The sequence below is a fragment of the Leptopilina boulardi genome, unplaced genomic scaffold, assembly GCF_019393585.1.
Source record: "Leptopilina boulardi isolate dan_hultmark-lab unplaced genomic scaffold, ZJU_Lbou_2.1 LbouV2_151, whole genome shotgun sequence".
In the NCBI taxonomy this organism is placed as follows: domain Eukaryota; kingdom Metazoa; phylum Arthropoda; class Insecta; order Hymenoptera; family Figitidae; genus Leptopilina; species Leptopilina boulardi.
In genome coordinates this window covers 484,497-512,124 of record NW_026137698.1, presented here as the reverse complement: position 1 = coordinate 512,124, position 27,628 = coordinate 484,497, and the positions used below count along the sequence as shown (strand labels likewise).

The window sequence follows — 27,628 nt, the reverse complement described above, 5'->3', positions numbered from 1 at the left end:
TGTAGAAAAAAATTGACACCCAGATCCGAGTAGAGGAAGACACTTTTTATGACCAAAAACGCATCCAAAAGCATAAAAAACTGTCCAAAAAAATTCAATTTTTCTTAGGCAGACGATTTTATTGCATATTCTTGCACAAAATACACCGAAAAGTGTAGAAAAAAATTGACACCCAGATCCGAGTAGAGGAAGACACTTTTTATGACCAAAAACGCATCCAAAAGCATAAAAAACTGTCCAAAAAAATTCAATTTTTCTTAGGCAGACGATTTTATTGCATATTCTTGCACAAAATACACCGAAAAGTGTAGAAAAAAATTGACACCCAGATCCGAGTAGAGGAAGACACTTTTTATGACCAAAAACGCATCCAAAAGCATAAAAAACTGTCCAAAAAAATTCAATTTTTCTTAGGCAGACGATTTTATTGCATATTCTTGCACAAAATACACCGAAAAGTGTAGAAAAAAATTGACACCCAGATCCGAGTAGAGGAAGACACTTTTTATGACCAAAAACGCATCCAAAAGCATAAAAAACTGTCGAAAAAAATTCAATTTTTCTTAGGCAGACGATTTTATTGCATATTCTTGCACAAAATACACCGAAAAGTGTAGAAAAAAATTGACACCCAGATCCGAGTAGAGGAAGACACTTTTTATGACCAAAAACGCATCCAAAAGCATAAAAAACTGTCCAAAAAAATTTAATTTTTCTTAGGCAGACGATTTTATTGCATATTCTTGCACAAAATACACCGAAAAGTGTAGAAAAAAATTGACACCCAGATCCGAGTAGAGGAAGACACTTTTTATGACCAAAAACGCATCCAAAAGCATAAAAAACTGTCCAAAAAAATTCAATTTTTCTTAGGCAGACGATTTTATTGCATATTCTTCCACAAAATACACCGAAAAGTGTAGAAAAAAATTGACACCCAGATCCGAGTAGAGGAAGACACTTTTTATGACCAAAAACGCATCCAAAAGCATAAAAAACTGTCCAAAAAAATTCAATTTTTCTTAGGCAGACAATTTTATTGCATATTCTTGCACAAAATACACCGAAAAGTGTAGAAAAAAATTGTCACCCAGATCCGAGTAGAGGAAGACACTTTTTATGATCAAAAACGCATCCAAAAGCATAAAAAACTGTCCAAAAAAATTCAATTTTTCTTAGGCAGACAATTTTATTGCATATTCTTGCACAAAATACACCGAAAAGTGTAGAAAAAAATTGACACCCAGATCCGAGTAGAGGAAGACACTTTTTATGACCAAAAACGCATCCAAAAGCATAAAAAACTGTCCAAAAAAATTCAATTTTTCTTAGGCAGACGATTTTATTGCATATTCTTGCACAAAATACACCGAAAAGTGTAGAAAAAAATTGACACCCAGATCCGAGTAGAGGAAGACACTTTTTATGACCAAAAACGCATCCAAAAGCATAAAAAACTGTCCAAAAAAATTCAATTTTTCTTAGGCAGACGATTTTATTGCATATTCTTGCACAAAATACACCGAAAAGTGTAGAAAAAAATTGACACCCAGATCCGAGTAGAGGAAGACACTTTTTATGACCAAAAACGCATCCAAAAGCATAAAAAACTGTCCAAAAAAATTCAATTTTTCTTAGGCAGACGATTTTATTGCATATTCTTGCACAAAATACACCGAAAAGTGTAGAAAAAAATTGACACCCAGATCCGAGTAGAGGAAGACACTTTTTATGACCAAAAACGCATCCAAAAGCATAAAAAACTGTCCAAAAAAATTCAATTTTTCTTAGGCAGACGATTTTATTGCATATTCTTGCACAAAATACACCGAAAAGTGTAGAAAAAAATTGACACCCAGATCCGAGTAGAGGAAGACACTTTTTATGACCAAAAACGCATCCAAAAGCATAAAAAACTGTCGAAAAAAATTCAATTTTTCTTAGGCAGACGATTTTATTGCATATTCTTGCACAAAATACACCGAAAAGTGTAGAAAAAAATTGACACCCAGATCCGAGTAGAGGAAGACACTTTTTATGACCAAAAACGCATCCAAAAGCATAAAAAACTGTCCAAAAAAATTCAATTTTTCTTAGGCAGACGATTTTATTGCATATTCTTGCACAAAATACACCGAAAAGTGTAGAAAAAAATTGACACCCAGATCCGAGTAGAGGAAGACACTTTTTATGACCAAAAACGCATCCAAAAGCATAAAAAACTGTCCAAAAAAATTCAATTTTTCTTAGGCAGACGATTTTATTGCATATTCTTGCACAAAATACACCGAAAAGTGTAGAAAAAAATTGACACCCAGATCCGAGTAGAGGAAGACACTTTTTATGACCAAAAACGCATCCAAAAGCATAAAAAACTGTCCAAAAAAATTCAATTTTTCTTAGGCAGACGATTTTATTGCATATTCTTGCACAAAATACACCGAAAAGTGTAGAAAAAAATTGACACCCAGATCCGAGTAGAGGAAGACACTTTTTATGACCAAAAACGCATCCAAAAGCATAAAAAACTGTCCAAAAAAATTCAATTTTTCTTAGGCAGACGATTTTATTGCATATTCTTGCACAAAATACACCGAAAAGTGTAGAAAAAAATTGACACCCAGATCCGAGTAGAGGAAGACACTTTTTATGACCAAAAACGCATCCAAAAGCATAAAAAACTGTCCAAAAAAATTCAATTTTTCTTAGGCAGACGATTTTATTGCATATTCTTGCACAAAATACACCGAAAAGTGTAGAAAAAAATTGACACCCAGATCCGAGTAGAGGAAGACACTTTTTATGACCAAAAACGCATCCAAAAGCATAAAAAACTGTCGAAAAAAATTCAATTTTTCTTAGGCAGACGATTTTATTGCATATTCTTGCACAAAATACACCGAAAAGTGTAGAAAAAAATTGACACCCAGATCCGAGTAGAGGAAGACACTTTTTATGACCAAAAACGCATCCAAAAGCATAAAAAACTGTCCAAAAAAATTCAATTTTTCTTAGGCAGACAATTTTATTGCATATTCTTGCACAAAATACACCGAAAAGTGTAGAAAAAAATTGACACCCAGATCCGAGTAGAGGAAGACACTTTTTATGACCAAAAACGCATCCAAAAGCATAAAAAACTGTCCAAAAAAATTCAATTTTTCTTAGGCAGACGATTTTATTGCATATTCTTGCACAAAATACACCGAAAAGTGTAGAAAAAAATTGACACCCAGATCCGAGTAGAGGAAGACACTTTTTATGACCAAAAACGCATCCAAAAGCATAAAAAACTGTCCAAAAAAATTCAATTTTTCTTAGGCAGACGATTTTATTGCATATTCTTGCACAAAATACACCGAAAAGTGTAGAAAAAAATTGACACCCAGATCCGAGTAGAGGAAGACACTTTTTATGACCAAAAACGCATCCAAAAGCATAAAAAACTGTCCAAAAAAATTCAATTTTTCTTAGGCAGACGATTTTATTGCATATTCTTGCACAAAATACACCGAAAAGTGTAGAAAAAAATTGACACCCAGATCCGAGTAGAGGAAGATACTTTTTATGACCAAAAACGCATCCAAAAGCATAAAAAACTGTCGAAAAAAATTCAATTTTTCTTAGGCAGACGATTTTATTGCATATTCTTGCACAAAATACACCGAAAAGTGTAGAAAAAAATTGACACCCAGATCCGAGTAGAGGAAGACACTTTTTATGACCAAAAACGCATCCAAAAGCATAAAAAACTGTCCAAAAAAATTCAATTTTTCTTAGGCAGACGATTTTATTGCATATTCTTGCACAAAATACACCGAAAAGTGTAGAAAAAAATTGACACCCAGATCCGAGTAGAGGAAGACACTTTTTATGACCAAAAACGCATCCAAAAGCATAAAAAACTGTCGAAAAAAATTCAATTTTTCTTAGGCAGACGATTTTATTGCATATTCTTGCACAAAATACACCGAAAAGTGTAGAAAAAAATTGACACCCAGATCCGAGTAGAGGAAGACACTTTTTATGACCAAAAACGCATCCAAAAGCATAAAAAACTGTCCAAAAAAATTCAATTTTTCTTAGGCAGACGATTTTATTGCATATTCTTGCACAAAATACACCGAAAAGTGTAGAAAAAAATTGACACCCAGATCCGAGTAGAGGAAGACACTTTTTATGACCAAAAACGCATCCAAAAGCATAAAAAACTGTCCAAAAAAATTCAATTTTTCTTAGGCAGACGATTTTATTGCATATTCTTGCACAAAATACACCAAAAAGTGTAGAAAAAAATTGACACCCAGATCCGAGTAGAGGAAGACACTTTTTATGACCAAAAACGCATCCAAAAGCATAAAAAACTGTCCAAAAAAATTTAATTTTTCTTAGGCAGACGATTTTATTGCATATTCTTGCACAAAATACACCGAAAAGTGTAGAAAAAAATTGACACCCAGATCCGAGTAGAGGAAGACACTTTTTATGACCAAAAACGCATCCAAAAGCATAAAAAACTGTCGAAAAAAATTCAATTTTTCTTAGGCAGACGATTTTATTGCATATTCTTGCACAAAATACACCGAAAAGTGTAGAAAAAAATTGACACCCAGATCCGAGTAGAGGAAGACACTTTTTATGACCAAAAACGCATCCAAAAGCATAAAAAACTGTCCAAAAAAATTCAATTTTTCTTAGGCAGACGATTTTATTGCATATTCTTGCACAAAATACACCGAAAAGTGTAGAAAAAAATTGACACCCAGATCCGAGTAGAGGAAGACACTTTTTATGACCAAAAACGCATCCAAAAGCATAAAAAACTGTCCAAAAAAATTCAATTTTTCTTAGGCAGACGATTTTATTGCATATTCTTGCACAAAATACACCGAAAAGTGTAGAAAAAAATTGACACCCAGATCCGAGTAGAGGAAGACACTTTTTATGACCAAAAACGCATCCAAAAGCATAAAAAACTGTCCAAAAAAATTCAATTTTTCTTAGGCAGACGATTTTATTGCATATTCTTGCACAAAATACACCGAAAAGTGTAGAAAAAAATTGACACCCAGATCCGAGTAGAGGAAGACACTTTTTATGACCAAAAACGCATCCAAAAGCATAAAAAACTGTCCAAAAAAATTCAATTTTTCTTAGGCAGACGATTTTATTGCATATTCTTGCACAAAATACACCGAAAAGTGTAGAAAAAAATTGACACCCAGATCCGAGTAGAGGAAGACACTTTTTATGACCAAAAACGCATCCAAAAGCATAAAAAACTGTCCAAAAAAATTCAATTTTTCTTAGGCAGACGATTTTATTGCATATTCTTGCACAAAATACACCGAAAAGTGTAGAAAAAAATTGACACCCAGATCCGAGTAGAGGAAGACACTTTTTATGACCAAAAACGCATCCAAAAGCATAAAAAACTGTCCAAAAAAATTCAATTTTTCTTAGGCAGACGATTTTATTGCATATTCTTGCACAAAATACACCGAAAAGTGTAGAAAAAAATTGACACCCAGATCCGAGTAGAGGAAGACACTTTTTATGACCAAAAACGCATCCAAAAGCATAAAAAACTGTCCAAAAAAATTCAATTTTTCTTAGGCAGACGATTTTATTGCATATTCTTCCACAAAATACACCGAAAAGTGTAGAAAAAAATTGACACCCAGATCCGAGTAGAGGAAGACACTTTTTATGACCAAAAACGCATCCAAAAGCATAAAAAACTGTCCAAAAAAATTCAATTTTTCTTAGGCAGACAATTTTATTGCATATTCTTGCACAAAATACACCGAAAAGTGTAGAAAAAAATTGTCACCCAGATCCGAGTAGAGGAAGACACTTTTTATGATCAAAAACGCATCCAAAAGCATAAAAAACTGTCCAAAAAAATTCAATTTTTCTTAGGCAGACAATTTTATTGCATATTCTTGCACAAAATACACCGAAAAGTGTAGAAAAAAATTGACACCCAGATCCGAGTAGAGGAAGACACTTTTTATGACCAAAAACGCATCCAAAAGCATAAAAAACTGTCCAAAAAAATTCAATTTTTCTTAGGCAGACGATTTTATTGCATATTCTTGCACAAAATACACCGAAAAGTGTAGAAAAAAATTGACACCCAGATCCGAGTAGAGGAAGACACTTTTTATGACCAAAAACGCATCCAAAAGCATAAAAAACTGTCCAAAAAAATTCAATTTTTCTTAGGCAGACGATTTTATTGCATATTCTTGCACAAAATACACCGAAAAGTGTAGAAAAAAATTGACACCCAGATCCGAGTAGAGGAAGACACTTTTTATGACCAAAAACGCATCCAAAAGCATAAAAAACTGTCCAAAAAAATTCAATTTTTCTTAGGCAGACGATTTTATTGCATATTCTTGCACAAAATACACCGAAAAGTGTAGAAAAAAATTGACACCCAGATCCGAGTAGAGGAAGACACTTTTTATGACCAAAAACGCATCCAAAAGCATAAAAAACTGTCCAAAAAAATTCAATTTTTCTTAGGCAGACGATTTTATTGCATATTCTTGCACAAAATACACCGAAAAGTGTAGAAAAAAATTGACACCCAGATCCGAGTAGAGGAAGACACTTTTTATGACCAAAAACGCATCCAAAAGCATAAAAAACTGTCGAAAAAAATTCAATTTTTCTTAGGCAGACGATTTTATTGCATATTCTTGCACAAAATACACCGAAAAGTGTAGAAAAAAATTGACACCCAGATCCGAGTAGAGGAAGACACTTTTTATGACCAAAAACGCATCCAAAAGCATAAAAAACTGTCCAAAAAAATTCAATTTTTCTTAGGCAGACGATTTTATTGCATATTCTTGCACAAAATACACCGAAAAGTGTAGAAAAAAATTGACACCCAGATCCGAGTAGAGGAAGACACTTTTTATGACCAAAAACGCATCCAAAAGCATAAAAAACTGTCCAAAAAAATTCAATTTTTCTTAGGCAGACGATTTTATTGCATATTCTTGCACAAAATACACCGAAAAGTGTAGAAAAAAATTGACACCCAGATCCGAGTAGAGGAAGACACTTTTTATGACCAAAAACGCATCCAAAAGCATAAAAAACTGTCCAAAAAAATTCAATTTTTCTTAGGCAGACGATTTTATTGCATATTCTTGCACAAAATACACCGAAAAGTGTAGAAAAAAATTGACACCCAGATCCGAGTAGAGGAAGACACTTTTTATGACCAAAAACGCATCCAAAAGCATAAAAAACTGTCCAAAAAAATTCAATTTTTCTTAGGCAGACGATTTTATTGCATATTCTTGCACAAAATACACCGAAAAGTGTAGAAAAAAATTGACACCCAGATCCGAGTAGAGGAAGACACTTTTTATGACCAAAAACGCATCCAAAAGCATAAAAAACTGTCGAAAAAAATTCAATTTTTCTTAGGCAGACGATTTTATTGCATATTCTTGCACAAAATACACCGAAAAGTGTAGAAAAAAATTGACACCCAGATCCGAGTAGAGGAAGACACTTTTTATGACCAAAAACGCATCCAAAAGCATAAAAAACTGTCGAAAAAAATTCAATTTTTCTTAGGCAGACGATTTTATTGCATATTCTTGCACAAAATACACCGAAAAGTGTAGAAAAAAATTGACACCCAGATCCGAGTAGAGGAAGACACTTTTTATGACCAAAAACGCATCCAAAAGCATAAAAAACTGTCCAAAAAAATTCAATTTTTCTTAGGCAGACGATTTTATTGCATATTCTTGCACAAAATACACCGAAAAGTGTAGAAAAAAATTGACACCCAGATCCGAGTAGAGGAAGACACTTTTTATGACCAAAAACGCATCCAAAAGCATAAAAAACTGTCCAAAAAAATTCAATTTTTCTTAGGCAGACGATTTTATTGCATATTCTTGCACAAAATACACCGAAAAGTGTAGAAAAAAATTGACACCCAGATCCGAGTAGAGGAAGACACTTTTTATGACCAAAAACGCATCCAAAAGCATAAAAAACTGTCCAAAAAAATTCAATTTTTCTTAGGCAGACGATTTTATTGCATATTCTTGCACAAAATACACCGAAAAGTGTAGAAAAAAATTGACACCCAGATCCGAGTAGAGGAAGACACTTTTTATGACCAAAAACGCATCCAAAAGCATAAAAAACTGTCCAAAAAAATTCAATTTTTCTTAGGCAGACGATTTTATTGCATATTCTTGCACAAAATACACCGAAAAGTGTAGAAAAAAATTGACACCCAGATCCGAGTAGAGGAAGACACTTTTTATGACCAAAAACGCATCCAAAAGCATAAAAAACTGTCGAAAAAAATTCAATTTTTCTTAGGCAGACGATTTTATTGCATATTCTTGCACAAAATACACCGAAAAGTGTAGAAAAAAATTGACACCCAGATCCGAGTAGAGGAAGACACTTTTTATGACCAAAAACGCATCCAAAAGCATAAAAAACTGTCCAAAAAAATTCAATTTTTCTTAGGCAGACGATTTTATTGCATATTCTTGCACAAAATACACCGAAAAGTGTAGAAAAAAATTGACACCCAGATCCGAGTAGAGGAAGACACTTTTTATGACCAAAAACGCATCCAAAAGCATAAAAAACTGTCCAAAAAAATTCAATTTTTCTTAGGCAGACGATTTTATTGCATATTCTTGCACAAAATACACCGAAAAGTGTAGAAAAAAATTGACACCCAGATCCGAGTAGAGGAAGACCCTTATTTTCCACCTAAAAGTCAACCATAAGGGCTCCGTTTCGGATTACTTCGTTAACGGAACTCTAAAAAAAAAGAAATTAAGAAATGAATCATAATACTGGATGATTGAAAATTACGATAAAGTAGACAATTAAGAAGAGTAAATTTTACCAAATGTTTCGTGCGTGAACAGGAATAAGGGTGGAAAACCGAGAATGAGTTTTGGAAAGGGTGAATGTCTTGTTTGCTGTTCGGTAGCGGGACGGATTTTGTATAGGGGGTAATTGGGATGAGAGAGTGAAAGAGGGAGGATGAAACCTCGGAATTGAGACGAGGCTTTTAGGAGTGGTGGGGAAGGGGGACGGGATCGGTTTGGTGTTGGAGAGGAACAGACTCCAGAGCAGAACTAACCCGTCCAAGCCCCCAAACCACCCACCTAATCGAGCTTGACTAATTAGAGGGCAGTTTGGCTGGTAATGGAGTCAGCCCGGCGAAATTGGGTAACGGTGGGCCTGATTTACAACGATCGCGCCGAAATCGCAAATGCCGAATTACTCTTGGTTCTAACATTCTGATTGTATATATATAGAGGTGACTTCGCGTACGTACGCTCTTCCCTCATTAGAAAACTCCTTTCGGGAATCTGTTAAAGTTTTAATTGGAGTCTTGGTTTCTTTTCTCTTTATTTTTTTTTGGTTCACATGGCAAAACCACAAGATCCCTTAATGACTTTATAATATAACACTTCAAACATACATTTTCCATCCAACAGGTTTTCTTTTTAAATATATATTTCCTTTTTCATTAAATTAAAGAATTAAGAAAAAATGTGAGATATTATAATTAATTGTAAACAATATAATAACAAATATTAATCTTTAAAAATGTTGAGTACAATTTTTTTGTCATAATATTCTTTGAAAAGTTTTAACATTTTTTATAAATTATGAAGTAATATTTGGAATATTAGGGTAATACTTTTTGGGATTTTGCATTAGTATTCTTTGGAATATTGGATTAATATTCAATGTAATATTTGATTAATATTCTTTGGAATATTGGATTAAAACACTTTGGAATATTGGAATTATATATGGTGATTGTAATATGTGTAATATTTCCTTTGAAACATATATATTTTGATTTAATTAATAAGTTTTTGATGAGGAATAGAAAAATATTATTTTTTCATTTGAGTTTATTATCTAGAAGTTAAATAAAGAGAAGAGAAATTATTTCGGAATCCGAAATGAAAATGTTTATATGATCGACGCATTCTGTGGAAAGTATAATATGGAATACGTTAGTTAGACGAAGCAGAATCCCTCGAGAATCGACTTGTGAATTTTCCGGAAGGAAGTTATCCGCGGTGTGCGCAATGCAGTGAAAATTAAACCATTGGATTTCAGTGAAACGAAAATTTAAAGTACGAGTTTTCATTTTCTTTTTTTTTTTTGCTCACTCCCTCTACGTTTATAACTACCCACTAAATCATTATAATAATCGCGAATCAATCCAAAAGTTAATTTGCAGGAAAATTTTCATTCACAACTGAAAAAACACGAAATTAAATATTAAAATAAATATTTACCTTTTTATCAGAGATCTACTTAATTTTTCTCGATTTAATGTTTCGGAAAATTTCTTATTAAATTATTAATTTTTTTTATCTACTTTTCCTTTGAATTTAATTATTTCCAAGTTTACAAAAAAAATTATATTTGTATATAATTATTTACGTTCACCTGCGTCATGTGATTGTTATCGTATTTTTTTATTTATTTTTTATTTTTTCAACAAACTCGTTTTTATATTAATGAGCGTGAGAGAAATGTGAGCAAAAAATTTAAAACAAAAAAAAAAAAACAAAAATGATTGACTTTTATGGAAATTTTATTCGAGTTTATCGCTCTTTAATTTAAAATCCAACAGTTACGCGTTCACAATATTATTCTAGAATTTACGAACACATTGTAAAATTTCCATTCAACGAAATGAAAAAAATTGCAAAGCAACATTTATATATATGTGCCTAAAAACGAAATTATACATACACACACATATATACAAAATCAAATTTTTGATGAAACATAATGGAATTTAATTAATCAGCGTTGAAAAAATTTTAAAAATGCCAGGAATAATTCTTTTCAATGTAATATTAGGTATTTTTATTTTCTTTTTTACGCGAATCTTTGGTTTTTGTACAAACCACATATGTGTAATAAAAATTTAATCATTTATTGGGAATATTTCATACAAAAATGCCATCGGCATTCTGTATTTATAGTCATAGAATATTCCATCGTCCAATAAATATTATTATTATAAATATTCCATCAAAATATTTATTTTTTCGATATATTCCGTTAGAATATTAGGAATATTCTACTGGGATATTAGAAATATTTAGGAATATTATGTAGAAATATTGGAGTAACATTTTTTTGGAATATTGAATTAATATTCTATTGAATATTTGATTAATATTATATGGAACAATGAATTAATATTACGTAGAATTTTAATTAAGTATTCGTAATATTCCTTCCAGGTATTCTCAATATTCCTCCTGAATATTCCAATAATGTGAATGGAATATTCTCTGCTATTGGGTGGGTATTATCTTTAAATATTTCAAAAAAATATTTATTACTTTATTCCCAAAGGAATATTCTACATTTAAATGGAATATTCTTTGAATTTTCATGTAATTAGAGAAAAAAATTTTTTAATAATAAAATTATTGAATAAGAATTGTATTATATAATATGAATTTGTGCAACTGAAGTATTCGAATTTATTTTTTTTCTGATTCCCCACCTACTAACTTGAAAATAGTAAAAGAAGGTATTTCAATGAAGGACAATGAAACGTTAAGGAGTCAAATAACATAGTGGAGAAGAGAAATGGGAGTTCGAAGTAAGAAAGAAGAAAGTGTGGGGTCTAAGACGGCATACCGATAATTCCAGAGAGTGCGCCCTGGAATTTATGAGGTTTAATCCTTTGCGGAATCCTAGAGAGAAGGCAGCTTCTGTGGCCCTTGTAACGCTCCCAATGGGAGGTTAGTTTCATATATAGGTACTGAGCGAGAAAGCAAGAGAGAGAGAGAGAGGTTTAAACATGTAGTCATGCTCAAACTGCAACGAAGAAAGGCCACATGCCTATATAGATTTATATTCTCGTGTAGAATTATTCCTGTGATATAACTAAGAAGTGTGTGCGAGAGAGAGAGAGAGAGGGTTTAACGTTTAAACGATAAAAGCCAACCAAGCAAAATGCTTCTATGCAAACTGTTAATATGCGAAACTGGTCGAGTTTTCTTTCTCCCATGGGTGAAACTTTTCATACAAGAGAAAGCTTTTAAAATTTATATACAACTTTGCCGATCTATCACTTCTAATTACAATCAGGAATGAAGTTTCTTATTATTTTTATTTTCTTCTTTTTCAATATTTAAATATACACTTTCATCGAAAATTTACATGATAAATTTATGTTGATAGCAAAAAATTTTTTTTTTTAAATTATTACGGAATATTCCATTCGCATTCCGGGATTATTCCATTGGAATAATTGGAATGAATATTCCATTGGAGTATTTGGAATATTTCTAATAAATACTCTATTGGAGTATTTGGAATAATTCTAAAAAATATTTCACTGGAGTATTGATACATTACTAAAGAATATTCCATTGGAATATATGGAATATTTCATTAAAATATTAGATATATTCTTATAGAACCTAGTAAATATTTCTAATAAATAATATTCCATAGTATGGATGGAATATTCCATGAAAATATTCCCAATGTAAGGGAATATTACATGAATATAATATGTGTTATTGGATTATATAATTTTTTTTATTCGGATCAGAAAATTTTTTTTAATAATAATAGTAATAAAAAAAATTGTTTTTCTCTCCGGAAATAATTTTTGTCTCAATGACTCGAACACCAAGGTTTGATTACAAATACAATAAATTGCAGAAGCAAAAAAAAAAAAAAAAAGGAAACAGATTCATTAAGAAAATTCGATAATCAATAAAAACAGAAATTAAATCATTTTGTTGGATGAATAAAAAAAAAATGCATTCAAATATCTTGCTGACAATGCAATCGAATAAATCACAATTGTTGACAAATGAGAGAGCGTTACCCTCTCATAAAAAAAAAATGAATAGTCGACGACAGAAGTTGAGAGACACGCTTTGAACATTCTGATGATAAGTCAAATACAAAAAGTTTTTGTTTCTTTCTCTATTTTTTTTTTTTTTTTTTTTTTTTTTTTTTTTTTTTTTTTTTTTTTTTGGTTCTATAATCTAATGCGTGTGCGATTATCACTGATGATAGGGCACGCAAAGAGCAACTTTAATGAAGCTTACTTTATTAAATTCCACGAAAAAAAAGAGCAATGACCGGAAGTTGTTGACAGAGTCATAAAACACCTGTCATTCACTATTAATTATTTTAAGTATTATAATTAAAATAATTCAATGTCATCGTACAGTAAAAGGAAGACAAAAAAATTTATCTTAGATTTCATATATAAAAAAAAGTGGAAAATTCCAAGACATTTCAAGAATATAAATGAAATATTCCAGGAATATAAACAAAATATTCCAAGAATATAGATGAAATATTCCAGGAATATATAAAAAAAATATTTTAGGAATATAAATATAATATTTGAGGAATGTACAAACAGAGAAAGTATTCCAAGGAAGAATGAAATATTCCAGGAATGTAGATAAAATATTCCTTACTATCGTTATTAGAAAAGAAGATTCAAAATAACTTAATTGAAGAATTGAAAGCAATGAAACTTTGGAAGATTTTAAAATTAATTTTAAAAGTGAATTCGTCTTAAAATTAAACGCCTTTCAAATAATGTCGATTCGACGACTGCTTAAAAATTTAATTATAAAAGTGAGTTTTCAAAGTGCACAACTTTGAAGTTTTTTATTTGAAGCCAGAAAAGTTGGTTTGAGAAAGAGAAAGAGAGAGTGAGAGAGAAAGACAAAAAACCCGGTTTGGTCACGGTCTGAGAAGTCCTTGAATCTCTCTCTCTCTCTTTCTCTCTGAGAAAAAAAAGAGAGAGAAAGAGAGGGGGGGGGGAGAAAGGTTCCAAAAGGGTTGGTCTGAGTACGTACTCTGTTGGCTTGTAAGGAATGCGTTTACGAATCGAGGCAAAAGAGAAAATCTGTGCTGTTGAACAAACGAAGCCCAAGCTTCCTTTGGCAAAGGAAGTATTAAACGGGCTTCCACTTATGCTCGTTTTCCCTTTCTCCTTTCTTCTTCCAATACTAAGGGAAAAATAGAAAAAGGTACAACTGGCTGGCTTGCAGCTGGTGTACCATGAGTCTCAAACTGGCAAGATGAAGTTAGTTTCGAGTTTTATAAAAGTAAAGATAAGAAAAGACTCGAAAGAACAACTCCTTGAGAGAGAGAGAAAGAAAGAGTAAAAAAAACAACATTCCATAAAAAGAAAATAAAGAAAAAGAAAAAATGTTTCAGACTAAAATCCGCACAGCCTGCAAACACCATTTACTTTTCTTGTACACGTCAAATATAATAATGTTTAAATTCAAGATTCTCGACACTCTATTATATACTGAGATAATATTTTCTTTTTTTAAATATTTTATTGGATTATTCAAAAAAAATTTCCATTTTAATAATTTATAATAATTTTATTAGAATACTTCTAGAATTTATTGAAATATTCGTAGAATAATTTATTAGAATATTTGTGGAATATGTTACTGGAATATTTGTGAAATATATTGGAATATATAATATATTCCCATAACATTCCATTTAAATATTCCCACAATATTCCAAATATAATATTCCTACACTATTCCAAAGAAACCATCCAAATGTGTGAAATATTCCTGGAATATTGTTAAATTCCTAATATTCCAATAGAATATTTCAGGAATATATAAGAAATATTTTTGTCCCGATAGTTGGCAAGAAAATATTTATAATAAGCAATAATTTTTTTGTGGATTATTTAAGGAATTTTTTTTAATCCAAAAAATTCCAATTTTTAATTACTAATCAGGAATATCAATATCAATTTTATTATAATTATTATTTTAAATATTATAAAATTTTCAGATAAAGTAAACGAACAGAGAATAATCTATTGTTTGAAATCGTTTGTCAGGACAACAGAGCGCACTCTGGTGCATAATTTATGAGCATTCGTAATATTTGGTTACTGTATAAATTTCACTTTGGTGCATGTCACATGATTTTGAACAACTATAGCAGTCGAGCTTTGTTCAAACATTAATCGAAGGAGTTCTGTGTTTTATTGTTACAACAGTGTATGTTTGAATCATTTGAATAAAATAAACGTTTGCATTTAACAAACTTAACAAAAGATTTTCTAATCATTGAAAACAATAAAAATATTATAAATTATTATTGTTATACTACAAAAATATTTTTCAATAATTTAATTGTAAATAAATAAATTAATTGATTAATTAAATAATAAATTAAATATATATATTCTAAAAATAAAGAGTTCATTCCTAAAAAAATTTATTAGAATTTTGGGAATATTTAAAAGAAATATTCCATCCATTGAATATTTTTCAATTGGATTAAAATTAGACTATAAAGAATATTTTTTTGTACATTCCTCATATATTTTATTAGAAGTTTCGGAATATTGAAAAAAAATATTCCATACATATTCTTGGAATATTTAATTTTAATTTAATATTTCAGGAATATTTTTAGTATTCCTGAAATAGTATTTTTCAGTATTATAATTTTCATAATGTTTATAAAATTTCAATGTAATAATATGAAAAATATTACAATGAAACATTTTAGTGTCTAATAAATAAGTTATTAGCAAAATTATTCATGTAGAGAACAAATAGAATATTATCAAGACCTTTGTATTTTCATTAATATCTGTATTTATTTAATATTTGCTTGTAATTCTCTAACAGATGAAAAGCAGAAAGGTTTTACTAATTATTCGCATTATATTTGAAAATATCAAGTCCATTAATGTATGTTTCATATTAATTAATTACTGAATTTGTATTTTCTAAAAGTAAATATAATTTTATATATATATATATATATGAACATGAGTGGTCAATGTAGTAATACGCGATTATCATCACACAACATATATATATATATATATATATATATATATATATATATATACGAATTTCCGGTCTCGAGGATAATAACAAAGTTATGGATTTTAATATACACACTAACCATTTTAATTAACGATATTTGTATTGGTTTAGATATTCAGTGGTACAACTCGAGTAAAGTCAAACATATTAAAACCATTAGAATTTAGCATAATATATAATAGTTTACTTAAGAAAAATTTTATCCCCCCACTCCTGAAAAAAATAATCAAATATTTGCAATTTTTAAATTAATTAACTTGTATTAATAGTTAATTAAAAAATAAAATTTAAAAAAAGTAATAAAAACCAATAGTTGTGAGACAAGTTGTAAATGCATAAGAACAACGAAATCAGTAGTAATGGCCGATTATAGTCAGACCACCTGACATATACAATCACCAGTGGTAAAGTTCGATAATAGTCAGACGTAAAATATATTCTCTAAACTTTCTATAGGCAGTATTTAAAATTCACATCTGTGAGATGATAATAATAAAATAATTCTTACTGTAATATTTATGGAATATTCCACTATAATAATTCCAATATAATATTCCTATGTAATATTTCATAATATTCCTATGTAATATTTTATAATATTCCTATGGAATATTTTATAATATTCCTATGGAATATTTCATAATATTCCTATGTAATATTTTATAATATTCCAATGGAATATTTAGTAATATTCCTGTCGATTAAATTGAATTTTTAAGTAATTTAAATTTAATTATTATTATTAATAATTTATCTGAATTTAATTTTTGTTTTTCAAGAGAGATTAAATTTTTTAAAAACTATATTAATTATTAAAATAAAATAAAAATCACTTACAGTGCATCTCAATGCCAATGGAAGCTGATACTGGTTGGCTGATGTTATTATTGGATGCCTGACATGTAAACACAGCATGGAGATCCTGCCTGGAGAGATTTGGGATGAGTAGTGTGTTTCTACGTAGATCAGGGAATTCGCCAGGACTGTCCTTAGAATCCAATAACACTTCACCCCGCCACCATCTGACCGTGGGAGGTGGTCGACCTGGAAATTTCGAACTCGTGAGTAAATAGGCCTTTAGGCTATATAGTTGTTGGGGAATGAGAGAAGGGGGGGGGGTGAGGAGTGGAGTTTAAGGGGGCCACACCAGTCACTTATAACATGTCAGATACACTCTATATACATATAGGTATATGTATAGGTTCTCGTTAATTTATAATTCATAATGGTGTTGTTGCGTGCAAATAATTCCCGTTAAGAGAGTAGCATATATAAACAACCCAGGAATGTCAGGAAAAAATAGCTTATATCTAACGTGACCTCATCATTTTTTGTTTATGGATCCATTTTCATCAACTAGTAAAAAAAAACATATTAAAAATATTAAGAATATTAAAGATTTATTTTTTATAATATCCAATAATTAAATTTCTTTTTTAATAATCTATGTTCTTGGAATATTCAGGAATTTGAGTAGAATATTTTATATTTTTAGGAACTTTTTGTCCTTAATTTCACAAAGAAATATTTAATTTATAATATCCAATAATATTTGCAGGAATATTAAGGAATATTTGGAATATATAATATTTCAAGAAATATTCAATTAATAATATCTAATATTCCAAGGAATATTTTAAATATATATATTATTCTAGATAATATTTTTAATGTACATTACTCAATAGAAATTAGCAAGAAATATTGGATTATCTCATATTATAATACAAAATTGAAAATTTAGTAATTACTGAATTTAATATCAAATTGAATATTAAGTATTTCATTTTACTTGTGAATTATATTTATAAGCTTTCTCTCTCTCTCACGATGATGACTTCTGTTAATATGTCGTCGCGATCTGCACCAGTTTCGCATAACCAAACGTTCAACTGATGATATGCTGATAAAGATAAATTTATTATCGCTTTACTGCCACGACGTCATCTCCAGCACCCCGACCGGAAATTAAAATGTAATCCAATCTGAGAGACGTGCACGTGAAGTTAGGCTCAAAAGAGAGTGCCATCCACCTAATTATCATGTTACGTGTCATGATATTCCCCTTGGAAGATTTCTCTCAATTTTTTTTTCTTTTTTTTTGGATGATATTGCATTTTTAGTGTAAAGGCAAAAAAATCAATATATGCATCTTGAAAAATAGATGTAATTACGTTAAAATAAATTTTTATTCCAAAAAATTTCGCAATATTTGTTACAATATTCCATAATATTCCAAAAATATTACACAATATTCCGTAATATTTCAATTATTCCAAAAATATTCCCAATATTCTGTGATATTAAAAAAAATTTTATAAAATGCTCAAAATATTCCACAAAATTCCAAAAATATTCCCCATTTTTTTTAAATAATAATAATAATTAAAATAAAAAAGTAGAAGAGAGAAACAACTTACCACCGGAAACAAGACATTTGAGTTCCATATTTCCGCCTTCTTGATATGGTCCAGCAACTGTTGGCACAGTTTTTCCATATTCGTCAATGATATTTGGTTTATGTGGTGGCACTGCAACAGGCAAAATGAGAAAAGCAATTTTATTACAAGCGAATATTGTTTTGAAGAGAACGAGAGAGGGAGAGAGTTTATCTCGTGAGTAATATCAAAGCTAAGGTTGTAAACAGTTATTAAACTTAAACCTAAGGGTAGACATAGTTTCATAAAGGGAAAATCACATAGGCAAGCAAGAGCAGATGCAAACTTGAATGTAATTGTGCAAATGTTCCCAATATATACAGAAAGATTATTTCTCCGACAGAAATTAATTCACTTCCCTCAAGCGTAACTTACTATATTTCTCCAGATATTAATTAATTATACTCAAAAATATTACTAAAATACATCCTCACATTATGCGTAAATATATTAAAAATTATTATTTACAGATGAATAAAATAATTTTTTTTATATATTCCAGAAATATTCCTTTGGAATAAAAGAATATTTTAACAAAATAAGAAATATTACATCTAAACATTGGAATATTGTATAAATGGAATATAGTATAAATATATCCAAATGGAATATTCCCATCAACATTCCATTTGAATATTCCCCATAACATTCCAAATGTACGAATCAAAGAAGCAGCTTTTAAATATTCTTCGAATATGGATAGAATATTTCTTTTTAGTATATTTTCAATGTTTCACTGAAATATTCCAGAAATATGAATTGAATATTCCGTGCTACTGCTCATAATATTTCTACAAAAAATATTACAATATTTCATTAAATTTTACGTCAAAGATTACGAAATAAATGATTGAATTAAAAAAAAAACTAACACATTGTAAAAGAGAAGCGTGACATTGATAATAAAAGTTGATAAGAAATTATATTATCGAATAGTAGTAGTATTATTAATGAAGAGAGAGAAAGACAGATAATTAATGGAGTTCCCAGTTTTTCAGGCTCATTAGTCTTTCTTTTGTCAATTATTTACTTTCTTTTTTTTTGAGGGTTTAAAGACGAAGGGGGATGAGGGGGGCATTTGAATTTGCGAATATATGGCAGTGGTTGTGGGCGTACTGCGATTGCAGTAAGATAGGGTGATGATGGAGCACGATTTTCAGACCCTCAACTCATCAACAGGCTCTTTGGTCTCAAAACGAGCAAAAACAGTTAATTGGCTCAATGAGGAGTTGGGTCAGAGAGAGAGCGAAAGAGAGACAGAGAGAGACTGATCTCGATGTTGTCAGAAAATGCACGAAATTTCGCTGTTTGAAATATTAAATTTAATTCATAAAAAAAAAAATCTTTTCACTTAAATTTAATAACTTATGGAACATTCCCTTAGAATTTGACAAAAAAATATATTAATATTTCAAAAATTTTATTATTCAACTAATTTCCTAAAGAAAATTTAAAAATTATTCTGTAATATTTCAAAAATACTCCATGATATTCCAAAAATATTACTTAATATTCCGTAATATTTTAATTATTCCAAAAATATTCCATAATGTTCCAAAAAATTTCTTAATATTGTAAGAATATTCCATAATATTCCAAAAATGTTACACAATATTTCGTAATATTTTAATTATTCCAAAAATATTCCATTAAAGTTCCAAAAAAATTTCGTAATATTATTAGAATATTCCATAATATTCCAAAAATATCACACAATATTCCGTAATATTTCAATTATTCCAAAAATATTCCATAATGTTCCAAATATTCTATGATATTACAAAAGATTTCGTTTTATCCTTAGAATAATAATAAAAATATCTAAAATTACAAATAGAGCAACTATGTAAACGATATATGAACTTAATTATAGGAATATCGTTATTTTCCCCTTTTGGTTGTATATTATTAAAAAAAAAGTCTAATGATGATAGATTTTACCTGTAATCACGTCAAAACAAAATTCAACTTAATCTGCGAGCTACAAGTTTTCTACACACAGTTCTTTTTATATGGCAATTGCATGAAGAGGTTGGTAATGTTCGCATAATGCCTGATTTCCATTTTATTCGCACTCCATTAAAGTAGAAAAGAGAGAGAGAGAGAGCTTGATGCCTTTCTCAAGCCGTCATTAAAAAAGAGTTGTGCACTTTTATAGTGATTGCATGCACGTGTAGAACCGAAATATATATAAACGTTGATTGGCAAAGTCATAAATCAATGTCGTTCATGGATAAATTGTTACAAGAAAAATACTTTTCTATATAAATATACATTTTTTTAATTCTGTATTGAAGTGAAATTTAAAAATGTATTTGTAACACATACAAAAACTTTCAACTAATAATAATTTCCCTCATAAAAATGTTGGCTGATTGTATAAAATGTGTGTGTGTATGTATGTATGTTATTATAAATGAAAAGAAACGTCTAGCGAAAATTACTCTCTCGAGCTTTGGGCGGGTGGAATTCAAATGAGAATTTCCGGTTGTTGACATTAATCTTCTTTTCTTATGAATTTTATTCCCTTATACATTTATTATAAAGAAAATAAAGTGATTCTTAATTTTTTAACGTAATATTTATTTTTACATCAATGATTTCATTTTTTTTACACTTGCAAATTTGCGAAATTTTTTTTCCAACAGCAGTGGAATATTCCATTCACATTCCTGGAATATTACTTTGGAATGTTTTTAATATTTATTCCATTAAAGTATTTGGAATATTGCTAATAAATATTCCATTGGAATATTGGAAATACTTTAGGAATATTCCATTAGGATATTTTGGATATTTTTTTGGAAATATTCAATTGGAATATTTTGGAAATACTTTCGGTATATTCCATTGGAATATTTTGGAAATACTTTCGGTATATTCCATTGGAATATTTTGAAAATACTTTCGGTATATTCCACTGGAATATTAATATTAATATCATTTGGAATATTATTTATTAGATTAGAAAAAAAACTAAATAAATATTGAAGAATTTAGAAAATGGAGAAACAATTTAATTTTTTTTTATTAAATTTAAACGCAACGTCGTCACATAATAAAATAAAAATATCATCGCATATTAATTTATTATTATTGTCAAAACTGCGTATTTAAAAATATGAAAATCATGCGTTTTTTTCTAAAGCATTATTTATATAATGTTCCCTTTGGAGAGGAAAATTAGTATAAAGGAACAATAATTTACGTTAAGGACAATAAATAAAGCTCTAGTCGTGATAAAGGGTTGAAAAAGTAATTATCGTTAATTATCAATCTTAATTATAAAGCTTTAGCCAAAGTGATACCCTAATTCAGTGCTTAGGACAAAACTTTAGATCTCTAATGTTAGTTGTTCGTGACTTAAATCCACTTTAATGGCTTTCAATTCTGTGACAATAATTTTTTTTTTCTTCTATTTTTTCTTCTTTTTTTTTCTTCATATTTACCTTGAAAAATCTTTTCATACACATACACACACATGAAAGAACAATAAAATAACAAAGAATAATATATATTATATCTCTATTTCAATATCTAAAAATACTTTCTTCTTTTATCGTGGTATATATATGTATAATATAGAGAGCAAAAAAAAAAATAAAATAGAAACGTGTCACGAATTTTAATCGTAAATTCTCTCTCAGAAAATGAGCTACTGCCTCTCACGCACAATAAAGAATTTAATCATAAAAGCGTTGAGGTTAAAATTATTAACATTTCTTTCATGCTTTTAATATTTTTATCACTTTAGTGCTTCAAATTAATTTAAGTCTATAAATACTGTCTTGTATTATTTTTCTCACTATCTTTTATTTTTTTTTTTTTTTGCAAAAACTTTTTAGAATTTTTAATTTCATTTAATGAAATGCATATTTTAATTAATTTACAAATGTATTTCTGAGTTATTAGTTATTGTGAAATTAATTTATTAGTAAAATTAATTAATTAATTAATTATTTAATTATGTAATTTAATTTAGTAAATTTTTAAATATTTCAAGAATATTAAAATATTAAAACATTTTATTGGAATATTCTGGGAATGTTCCATTTAGATTGTTTTGGAAACATTTAATTGGAATACTTTTGGAATATTCCCAATGAAATATTCCTTTATTGTTTTATTAAATGGAATATTCCCTTTTGTATATCTAATGTTCTAATGGAATATTAAATGGAATTAAACATTCCTATTTGGAATATTCTTTTGTTTTAGTATATTCCTAATCTTCGAATTTTTATATTCAATATGAATGGAATACATTCTCTTTTGTCTATTCCTAATGTTCTACAGGAATATTAAATGGAATTAAATATTCCTAATTTGAATATTTTTTTGCTTTGGTATATTCCTAATATTCTAATTCAAATATTCCAGGAATGTGAATGGAATATTCCCTTTTGTATACAAAAAAATATGAGAAAAATTGAAAAGCAAATAAAATATAGTTTTTTTGTTGAAGCATGCTAATAAATTTTAGCAGGAATTCATTTGACGTAAATGAAAAACATATTCTCGTGGTTGTAAGAGGTTAAACTCCCAAAATTACCCCGCACACAATATATACAAATATATATTGTAGAGTAAGTTTCTAGCCTCGGCCCACTCGCGGAGAATTAATTGTCTGTAATGGGATCGTGCCAATTAGCTATGTGGGGGTGCGTGTAGAGGTGCACTTAGGAAGTTATTCCCTCGACCTTCTTCCGCGCTCTATTCCTGATAAGGCGTTAGGGTACAAGAAACACAAGTATCGAGTGAGAAACGAGGTATTTATACACTATCGTGCGTGCATCGAGATTCGCAGCAAAAGAGAGCAACCAAAACTGTCGAGTTGTCAAAAAAAAACTATTCTCAAGTCCAATGGAATATTTTGTAATATTCCACAAATTTGGAATATTTAACTATATTTTTTTATATTCCCTGATAGAAAAAATATATTCCAGGAACCTTTTGAAAAATATATTTAAAGGCTTTAGAAATATTTAAGGAACATTTTTAATAAATAATTCATAAATATTTGTTTGGCTTATTCAAAAATTTAGCCTTAATAATTCCTTATTTAATAAAATATTCCTAATATTCCACGGAGGGATATTACCAATATTCCAATGAAATATTAAAGAAATACCTTTTGAAATGTTTCATAAGAAGTTGTTTTATCGAAATTCATTGGAAAAGTTCACATACACACACACACAGAAAGACACTTTCAAATGCACCACTTATTTAAAAGTACCTATAAAGGCAAAACAGTTTCAATTTACGTGGAAAAGAATTGAATAAGTGGTGCATTTGAAATGAAAGGAGGAGAGCGAGGGAGAGAGGGGGGGGGTGAAAAGTACTAGTGTAAAAAAAGTGGATTATCAAGAGTTCTAAAATATTGACGATGAGCTTAAACTCGATGGTACGACGTGTTTTCCTATCGAAAATGAAAATTATTGAGGGCGTTAATATATTGGAGGAAAAAAAAAGTTGTTAGTAGTGAGAGAGAGAGAGAGAGAGAGAGAGAGAAAAAAAAATGAGAGAGAAAGTGAGATCAGAATGAGAATAGCAAACAGAGCGAATAAAAGTGCAATCGAATGTGTACATTATTATCTAGGATCAAGGGGGCTTAACGTCCCTACACTATATCGATTGGCCTAGACTATTGACGACATTCTCATTTCTCTGAAAAATACCCGGAGGTAGATAATATCAATGTTTATTAAACTGCATTTTTACCTTTATAGAACCAAAATCCTTTTTTCTATCTATGATAACAAAAGAAAAAAACCAATATAGTTCATTTTCACTTCGTTTTATGAATTTTCAAAACAAAATTTACAATAATCCAAAAAAAAGATGATTTACTTTCTTTTTTTTAAACTCATTACAAAATAGTAGAGAAAAATACAGATATTCTATTTTTTACCCGAAAAGCATGGAATATTCCATTCATATTCTAGGAATATTTTATTGGAATATTAATAATATTTCTAAGGATATTACAGTTACATTCCTGGAGTAGTCCAGTCGAATATTAGAAAACTCATAATGATATTACACTCACATTCCTAGAATATTCCATTGGAACATTGGAAATATGCCTAAATATATTCCATTCACATTAGTGGAATATTCCATAAGAATATTCCTAAAGATATTCCATGCACATTACAGGAATATTCCTAAAGATGTTCCATGCACATTACAGAAATATTCCTAAAGATATTCCATTAGAGCCCTAAATGTTAGGAATATTTCTAATGGAAAGCATGACTGGAATATGAATCGAATATTTTTTGGTATATTTCCAATAGTCCAGTGAAATATTACAGGAATGTAAATGGAATATTCCAGTTCTATTGATAATATTTTTTCATAATTAAACAAAATTTCTATTCTTTGATAGGAAGTATGAAATAATTGTTTATTTTTTTTGAAATCTATATTAACTTCCTTTCTATCGAATAAAAAAAAATACATTAAATTTTTTTCTCTTTCTTTTTCTCCTTGATTTTCGTCCACTTAAGGAAGAAAATTTCCTTCTTTCTTAATTCGATTGAAAGAAAAGTGACACCACTTGAACGACACGAATGAAAGAACTTAATCGGTATGATCGACACTTTTGAAACTAATGTAATAAATATCAGTGAGAGAGTGTCATTTTGAAGGAAGCTTTAAAATAATTAGTCATTAATGAGGAGCAAAAGAATTGGACCTTCTTCTTCGTAAAGAAGATAGGGTCAACAAGAAGACTATAGACTGTAAGCGGCCAAGTCTTAATGAAAAAATAAAAAAATAGAAAAAAAAGTAGAAAGAGTGGGAAAGAAGTGGTGGTGGTGGTGGTTCAGGGTAGTGAGAACCTTTCTACAGAATCTCAAGAGTAACGAGCTTTTTCTTCGAAAGCTTCTTAAGAGCACCGCCTTAGCACGGCTCGAAGATTTGACTCTAGTTCAAACGGCCAACGGTGAAAGCGAAGGAGCCCAAGGGAAAAAGAGGATGCTAAAATATAAGTCGAAGGGAAAAAAAGGGAAACGTAACAGAGAGAGAGAGAGAGAGAGAATTCCTACTACTACTACTACTACTATTACTAAGAAGGAAAAAAATAGACGAGTCGTGCTTCTTGACTTTTCATTGAGTCTTAACTTTTATTCTTCGTTTCAATTACGTTCGCTATATTTCTTTGAAAAAAAAAATCATTTTTACTGGTCTTTACAGTTCGTTTGCAATTTTATTAAAATTGAAAATCGATAATTTTCAGCCTCTAGATTCGTTTGGTTATATATATTTATTGTAATTTAATGTTTGATCTTCTAATTTTATACTTCATTTCCACATAAATTTTTTTTTACAAAATTTTATGTGTATTTTTTATATAGTATAGTAAAGATTTTATTAATTTATTGATGTATTTATTTTATTGATATTGAATATTTTACATTAATGAATATTTTTGGAATACTTCAATGAAAATTTTTGGAATATTTTAGGAATACTTCGAGAAATATTTTAGGAATTCTTTAAGAAATATTTTTGGAATATTATGGGAATACTTTTGGAATATTTTAGGAATACTTTAAGGAATACTTTGGGAATATTTTAGGAATACTTTAATGAATATTTTTGGAATATTATAGGAATACTTTGAGAAATATTCTTGAAATATTTTAGGAATATTTTAATAAGGAATACTTTAAGAATATTTTCGAAATACTTCAATGAATATTTAGAGAATATTTAAAACATACTTTAAGGAATATTTAAGGAATGTTTTTGGAATATTATAGGAATACTTTAGGAATATTTTAGGAATACTTTGGGAATATTTTAGGAATACTTCCACGAATATTTTTGGAATATTATTGGAATACTTCGAGAAATATTAAAAGAATTAAATATATTTAAAAAAATAATAAAGATAAAAGTAGTAGAAAAGAAGCAAGTTCTCGTGTTTTTTTTCGGGAGAAAAAAAAACTAAGAGAAAAAAATGCGAGCAACGATGTGGCCTTGAATGTGGAGTACTGTCTAAATATTGAAAGGCAAGGAGAGTACAAGGAGAGGAATTGTTTGCGGCGTTGAATTTTAGAAAGACAGTGAAAGGGTCAGCTTGATTGATAAGGGTCTAACGGAAAAGGATGTAGGTAGCAGAGGAAGGATGTTAAGGGATGAAAGCTTTAAAGAGAGAGAGAGACAAAAGTAGAGATATAAAAAGTAGAGAAAGACAGAGACAAAAAGTAAAGTGAGAGAGAGAGAGAGAGAGAGAGAGAGAGAGAGAGATGGGGGTATATAGGAAGAGAGAGTATAGTTGTTGAACTAGACCCCACAATTTTCGTTTACGGACGAGATAGAAGAGTACTCTGTCTCTAAAAGCTGCGGAGTTAAGGCAGAAAAGCAGGGGCGGGAATGCCGCACGTAATACATGTGGGTGGCAAGTGAACACCTATATATAGCGCATTGCGCCACGCGGAGTCGTTTAATGAGCCGGAAAAGTGGCACAGCTCCACCCTCCTCTCTACACAGGAAGCAAGACATTAATGGTGCTGAAGTTTGAGATCTGGAAAAGCGTTCGCTTATTTCCCGCAAGGGAATATGCAAACTTTTCACAGCAAACATCATCCAACCTCCATCATTTCACGATTTACATTTACAAATATAAATATATATATATACAAACTTTTCTCCCTCTGATGCCTGTCAGTCAAGTAATATAATAAAACAATAATTTAAAAATAATTGACTAGAATTTTGACAATGAGGTATATTTTTTAATATTCAAATTTAATATTTAAGGAATGTTCATTTGCAGAATAATTTATAATAATTCCAAAGGAATGTTCCAAAGGTCAAACATTTTAATATTCCTGTAATATGTATGGTATATTCATTTGGAATATTCTAAGAATGTTTTGGAATATTTAATACTATTGGACAATATTCTTTGAAGTATAATTCTTTGGAATATTCTTTGGAATTGTATTGTAATATTCTTTTGGAATTTTATTGTAATATTCTTTTGAAATATTTTTTTTAAATATACAAAAAAAAATCTTTTAAAAATTAACTCACCAATAATGACAAGTTGAATTCGGGAATTTCTCGTAGGACTTTTCGTAAAATCCACCCTACACCTGTACTCTCCCTCGTCTTTGTCGTCAATATGATTAATATTCAAAGATGCTGGTTCAGTTGCAGTTCGAAAATACGCACGATCCTTTAGATATTCCTCTTTCCAATGTGGACTCTTCTCAGAATGTTTCCCTCTCATGTCAAAACTGA

The 27,628-nt window shown here is 29.5% G+C and overlaps 2 protein-coding genes and 1 long non-coding RNA gene across 10 annotated transcripts in view; 1 reads left to right on the top strand and 2 right to left on the bottom strand.

The window, feature by feature from the left end:
* The window catches only part of LOC127276707 (iron-sulfur cluster assembly 2 homolog, mitochondrial), a 345,592-nt gene that overhangs the window by 40,346 nt on the left and 277,618 nt on the right, over positions 1–27,628 (bottom strand). The window contains exon 4 of one of the 2 annotated variants that reach the window (XM_051297327.1): positions 25,393–25,410. The exons of the other annotated variant lie outside the window; for it this stretch is intronic. The gene's annotated coding sequence lies outside the window, so the exon portion shown is untranslated. Of the gene's footprint in view, positions 1–25,392; positions 25,411–27,628 lie in introns of those variants that run through there. 2 annotated transcript variants of the gene reach the window in all.
* The window catches only part of LOC127276693 (synaptogenesis protein syg-2), a 219,781-nt gene that overhangs the window by 30,044 nt on the left and 162,109 nt on the right, over positions 1–27,628 (bottom strand). For all 7 annotated transcript variants that reach the window (XM_051297301.1, XM_051297302.1, XM_051297297.1 and 4 more), the window contains 3 exons: positions 27,419–27,624; positions 18,350–18,460; positions 16,767–16,973 (listed from right to left, as the gene is read on the bottom strand). In XM_051297301.1, coding sequence (XP_051153258.1) covers positions 16,767–16,973; positions 18,350–18,460; positions 27,419–27,617 — 517 coding nt within the window. In that variant the 5' untranslated portion in view covers positions 27,618–27,624. The remainder of the gene's footprint in view (positions 1–16,766; positions 16,974–18,349; positions 18,461–27,418; positions 27,625–27,628) is intronic.
* Positions 16,882–27,628, top strand: part of LOC127276713 (uncharacterized) — a 36,593-nt gene continuing 25,846 nt past the window's right edge. Inside the window, exon 1 of the long non-coding RNA XR_007842243.1 lies at positions 16,882–16,990. This is a non-coding gene — a long non-coding RNA (uncharacterized LOC127276713). The remainder of the gene's footprint in view (positions 16,991–27,628) is intronic.